General features: G+C 42.6%; 1 protein-coding gene across 1 annotated transcript; it reads left to right on the forward strand.

Annotated features, from left to right (window-relative positions):
* The first annotated feature begins 2689 nt into the window (after positions 1 to 2689).
* Positions 2690 to 5068, forward strand: foxi2 (forkhead box I2). The gene is made up of 2 exons (XM_048228194.1): positions 2690 to 3455; positions 3767 to 5068. The coding sequence occupies exons 1-2, from the start codon at positions 2855 to 2857 to the stop codon at positions 4333 to 4335; spliced, it is 1170 nt and encodes a 389-aa protein (XP_048084151.1). The 5' UTR covers positions 2690 to 2854; the 3' UTR covers positions 4336 to 5068.
* The last annotated feature ends 845 nt before the right edge of the window (positions 5069 to 5913 follow it).

Raw genomic sequence — 5913 nt, forward strand, 5'->3', positions numbered from 1 at the left:
CGCGGAAGTTTCCCACTGGTCTAGTGGAGACCCCAGTTGCGAGGAAGCCACCGCGCCAGTGCATTATGCCGGGATTAGAGCGAAGTTCAACCCTGCTATTAGTGAATTACCGTCAGACTATGCGACTCCCGCGGGCTCCAGGGGCTATTACCCTTGGCCGCAGCGCGCTGGAGCCCTACAGGGGGATATCAACCGCAGCGCATTTGGCCTCTCTTTCTCTCTGTCTCTCTCCTTCTAGCGTATGTGTGTGTGTGTGTGTGTGTGTGTGTGTGGCGTGCAACGTCCACGCAACTACGTTTGTTGAACTTGGGATGCCTTTATCTTCGTTTTGAGAAGTACATGGGCTTTTAATTTGGGCGTGAACGATGGTAGACGACGGCGGCACTGTTTCACGACACAAAACCATTTCACAAACTCTTTATTGAGTTGTGGTATTTACATTAATGCTAGTGACGTTTTTGTACTGTTTAATGACTAGCCTATTTACCACACACGTGGTTTGATATTAGCCCATACTTATTGAGTACATTTATTTTTTCGTGTGATTCCGTATGAAGGACAAGACAAACTCCTTGTTGCTAAGCTTTTTACTCCATCTAGTGGTGTGCCACAGTAGCTACAACACTGAACACCTACAGACTCGTCTTCCAACCTCTAGGCCCATTCTATCATTTAATTAGTTAAAGTTGTAGACTACTTCAGCAGCCCTTCTAGCAAGACCAGTTCAAGAGTTAGGTAAGAGAGTTCAAGTGTTAGGCCTGCGTGGTTTTCTGTAATAGAGGGAAACAAAGTTTCAAACAGGGAAAGAATAAGCCTACATGGCCTGGACTTGTTATCCAGCACCAGCTGTTGGTCCAGTAAAAACTTTCTTCTATGGCACCCCATTAGAATTTGACCCTGTTCGCCCTGACACCACATAGGCAGGTCTAATATCCGTGTTGCCTGACTGCTGCCTACAGGCGTTTAAACAACGTTGCCAGTTGCCCCCAGATGCAGGATTAACATACACACCAGGAAGCACATCATGAAACCCAAAATCCACACCAGACCATGTGTGTAATATCTTTTGACATGGGCTTGAAAGGTTCGTTTTAAAATAAATACTGTAAGCACTGTGAATGATAACTAAAGCCCCCCATAGGCGGATCTGATAAAAAAATAAATAAATAAAAAAGAGAACGCTGTTTGTGTTATTCGTAGGCTACACTAGATGGCGATGTTGTTTCATCGTATGTCCCATTGTGAAACGACCATAATCGGACCTCGGGTGTGTATGAGGCATTCTGCATTGCTTCCACCATCTTTTCACCTTAAAGTGCTGTACAGTTGAGTGTCTACAAATAGACCGCTGATAAAGCCGGTTGAGAAACTTTCAATGAGGTTTTCGGTCAGATAGCCAAAACATGGGGTCTTTGTTTTATGAAAACAGGTAGCATTTTTCACCCCTGACACGACACTTAAAGACTCTTATAAGTTTTAAGATGTGTCAATGAGCTTTTGTGGTGTGCGTGCTGACTTAAGAATGGAGTAGGATATTCACTATTGACTCTATAATGTGGTTTCATCCATGCAATTCATACACTTCTCAACAGAGCCCAGAATAGACTGGCAAACTGTGGCCAATGGCCTATGATATGGGATAGGCATAAATAACTCAGGTGTTGGGGGTTGCATTTGTATTGGCTCTATAGTGGATACTGGGATTTTATTATTAAAGTAAGACGTGGAAGCACCAGGATTTCATTCATCATTCATATTATTTAATCATTCAGGTAAGCAAAGATAAGATACAAATTTAAGACTAAAAAATATTGTTGGAATTGTTTTTTTTTTACACAATTCAAATTTCTACCACCTTTACTACGACAACAACAACAACTACTACTACTACTATAGCATTATCATTTTGTTGTTGTTGTTGTTATGATTGTTATTATAAATTCCAGGTGCAGCAATTACTGTTGTAAGAAGAGGAAGGAGAAGAAGAGGAATTAATTATTCGTTTAGCACTTTACATTTTAATTGAGGAGATATAGGCCTAGTAAATACCTTAAACTTCTTTCTAGTGTTGTCCTACTTCCTGAGTGCCTTCTGTTGTACAAAGTTCCTCCAGACCTCACCTGGGCCATAAAAAGAAGAAGCAGAAATAAAGGTAAAAAAAAGATACAATGAAGGAAAACAGATAAATGAGACACTTTTAACTGCGAGATTGTTCATGAAGGCTATATTTTGTATCCCAAGTTTTAATGGAAATGTATTTCCAATTCTGTTTTTCCAATTTTCTGAGCTCTTCTTCTCTGTCATTACTCGTGCCAACGGCTTGAAAGAGTCTACTAGCTCCTATCTTCATGCTATGGCTATTACCACTATTTCGCAATCATTCGTGCAAAAGCTAAAGGGAAGATATAGCTGCTACGCACCGCAAACATTTGAATATTCTTCGCGTTCCTGAGTGCTGGTGTTTGTGAATGAAATTCATTTTAGCGTTTCATCGGAGGATGGGATCGCCCCGACCACGCCTCCGACTTGTGCGCATTTGCCTATTGGCTGTCAGAGGTCCTGAATTCACAAGGATGAGATCTCTCATGTTTTCCCTAGGCATATAAATTAAGAAAACCCCCTCACGAGGATTCCTCCACTTGTTGCCGCTCTGGCAGTGCACGTGATGTTGACAGTGGCAAGATAGAAGTGCGTCTTCGTGCGCGTAAAATTGCTGTCTTTCCTGGTTTTCCTGTGCGGAGGAATTGTTGTAGTTGATATTGGACGTTAGACGTTGTCACTCGGCGCGGGTGTAGGTGTCTCAGTTTAGAGTGGCCGAGTGTGGTTGTGTGCGCGAGCGTGAGTGAGTTTGAGAATGAACTCGATTGACGCGCAGCTCCAACACGCCGCCTCTCCTACCGTCAGTCCGCTCCAACCGCTGTCCAAAAGTGCGCACGACGCCCCCGAAATGGCTGTGTACTGCGATAACTTCAGCGTCTACCACCAACAAAGTTTACCTGGCGGGCAGCGACCGTCTGCTAGCTACGGACTAGGAGAATACACGGCGTCGCCTAACCCTTACCTGTGGCTCAACGGCCCCGGCGTCAACTCCTCACCATCCTACCTGCATCACGGAAACAACCCATCGTCTTTCATGCCCCCTTCGTACGGTGCCCAACGGCAGTTCCTGTCCAACTCTCCCGGTTTCGCTGGCCCGGACCTCGGATGGCTTTCCATTGCCAGTCAGGAGGAGTTACTGAAGCTCGTGCGCCCGCCATACTCCTACTCTGCGCTAATTGCCATGGCGATTCAGAACGCTCATGAAAAGAAGCTCACGCTCAGTCAGATATATCAATATGTGGCGGATAACTTCCCTTTCTACAAGAAGAGCAAAGCCGGCTGGCAAAACTCCATCCGGCACAACCTGTCCCTAAATGACTGCTTTAAGAAGGTGCCGAGAGACGAGGACGATCCTGGTGAGTGACAGACGCACAATCACAATGCCTTTGTACTCCTTAAAAACACTCCAGGCTGCACAAGAACCGATGGTAAATATGATCGTTCACATAGCTGAAATTGGATTAAAAACTTGTTTGTTTTTTTTTTAGCTTATTATTAGGCACTGATGTTGTAGAATGTATGACGATGGCACATCGATCTATGATGTCCCTTGTGTCCATAACACAGCCAGGCCGTCAGATAATCAGTATAATCAGTAATAGTCAGTATTTAATTAATTGGAAATCAACTCTCTTAGTAATGTATACATATTCTTGCTTATTTTAAGGTAAAGGAAACTACTGGACCTTGGATCCTAACTGTGAGAAGATGTTTGACAACGGAAACTTCCGCAGAAAACGGAAACGCAGGTCTGACACAAGCGCAGGAGCAACCGGGAACAGTAAAGGCGAGGATGGGCGACCTCTTCCTGGAATCAAGAGCTCCGAAAGCCCGAACCTTGTCGGACCATCATCCCCGGACATGGAACCGGTCAATGAGCCTCATAAGAGCTCATCTCCTCCAAGTCTCGGTGCAGCTCCGTGCTTCAACAACTTCTTCAACAGTATGTCAAGCCTTGCAACGATGCCTCCCGGTAGACAGGGCTCTCTCGGGTTGGTGAACGAGATCTCGAGTCGGCACATCACTGCGCTGAGCCCCTATCACGCCAGCGCGGCTCCTGAAACTGGAACGAGCACGGAGCATTCCGACAATCCACACGTGAACCGCGGAGTGTACTACAACTCTTTCCCAAGCACTGGCGGTGGTGGAGGACAAAGCACACAGTTTAACGGGCACTTTTATAACAGCTTCAGTGTCAACAGTCTCATATACCCCCGCGATGGCACGGAGCTATAAGACACTTGCGTCCTGGACCATCACACGCAGGTAGAGGTCTCCTTTGCGGGGGACAAAATGTTGTCCTGGACATGCACTGAACTCTCAAATGGCTCACATTTCACACCAAAGGTTCCAATCACCATAAGCGTCAGACAATCATTATTGTGTGGAAGAAAATGATGGACGAGCAATACAAACCCGCCTGACAAATCCATATGCACGACAGCTTATATGATGCAGACAAACACCCATGTATCCATGGTCGTGTTAGAATCCGTGTCCCTCTCGTGTTTTGGGGAGAGCAGAGGCAGTCAAATCTGCTCTCATCAGATCACTTTAAATCAATGTTGTCATATCAACACATGGGCGGAAGCCGCGTAAAATCAAATCCGCTATGGGTTTTGTTTACTATGCCTCGAAAGCCGTGAGTGAAAAGCTGTCCAAAAAGTTTGTTTCACATTTTTTTCATGTCTTACAGAACTTTACATTTGAAAGTATTTTTGTCACTCGTTCAAATTCGTGGGATGACATTCATTTTAATTACATGGACTGAAATATCACCATACCGCTGTTGCCTGGATCTCTAAGTAAAAGGATTTACTTGTACTATTTTGTAAATTATAAACAGCCGTCTCTAATATTTATATTAAATTATGTATAGAATCTTTTACAGACTTTCTTAGGGACCTATATTTTCTACTTGGATAACTTTTTGTATACAATACCCCTACCACTGTTTGCGCAGAGAAATATGAACTCATAATTAACTCACGTTAAAAAATACTTTGAATAAACCTTTCTCTAAAGCAGACCCATCTCAATTCATGTTTTTAAAGTTACGTATCTGATGTATCCCTGAACATGTCCTGTTTTCTCTGTGTCTTGGTGAGGTAGGTATGGTTGAAAAGCAAAGTCAATTTCATAGCGCATAAATGTTATAGCCTACGTTAGAATCGTCTCATTCATAGAGATTACGGATTTTAAGTAAACATTATGATATTGTTTTTTGGCATAGCTTGCATTGCATCAAATTGCAAACGAAATTCTATTTGAATTGATTTCATGCAAACATAAGAAAACAAAACACATTTAGTTCAATGTCATTAAAAAAAGAAAAATCTCTACAAATTGCTACACGATTTCGTTATATTAATTTAGAGTGAATAAAAATCGTATTAGTTAATTTAATAATAAGTTAGCTATGCAGGCAAACAAAACGGGCTTCTGGCAAACAAGGGGAAGTGATAAAAACAAAGGCTCTTAAAACTTCATAAAAACCGTTGTTTCCCATTAATTTGGCTCATCTATGTGGTTATTTATGTAAATATAGTTTATGCTTTATCAAGATAAGTGTTATTATTATTATTATTATTATTATTATTATTATTATTATTATTATTATTATTTCACCCAATCGTGTAGACCTATTACAGCATAAACTCAATTAGCAGAAAAGGAGGGTTTAAAATCGTTAGCAGAATTGTTTGAACAGTAGGCCTAAAGCATACCCAAGGTCATGAGAAGAGGGTAGGCTAGATTACGCGGTGATACCCCTGCATCCGTTCTGTCAGACTCCATTCCGACAGAGAACACAAT

The sequence above is a fragment of the Alosa alosa genome, chromosome 19 (assembly GCF_017589495.1).
Source record: "Alosa alosa isolate M-15738 ecotype Scorff River chromosome 19, AALO_Geno_1.1, whole genome shotgun sequence".
NCBI lineage: Eukaryota > Metazoa > Chordata > Actinopteri > Clupeiformes > Clupeidae > Alosa > Alosa alosa.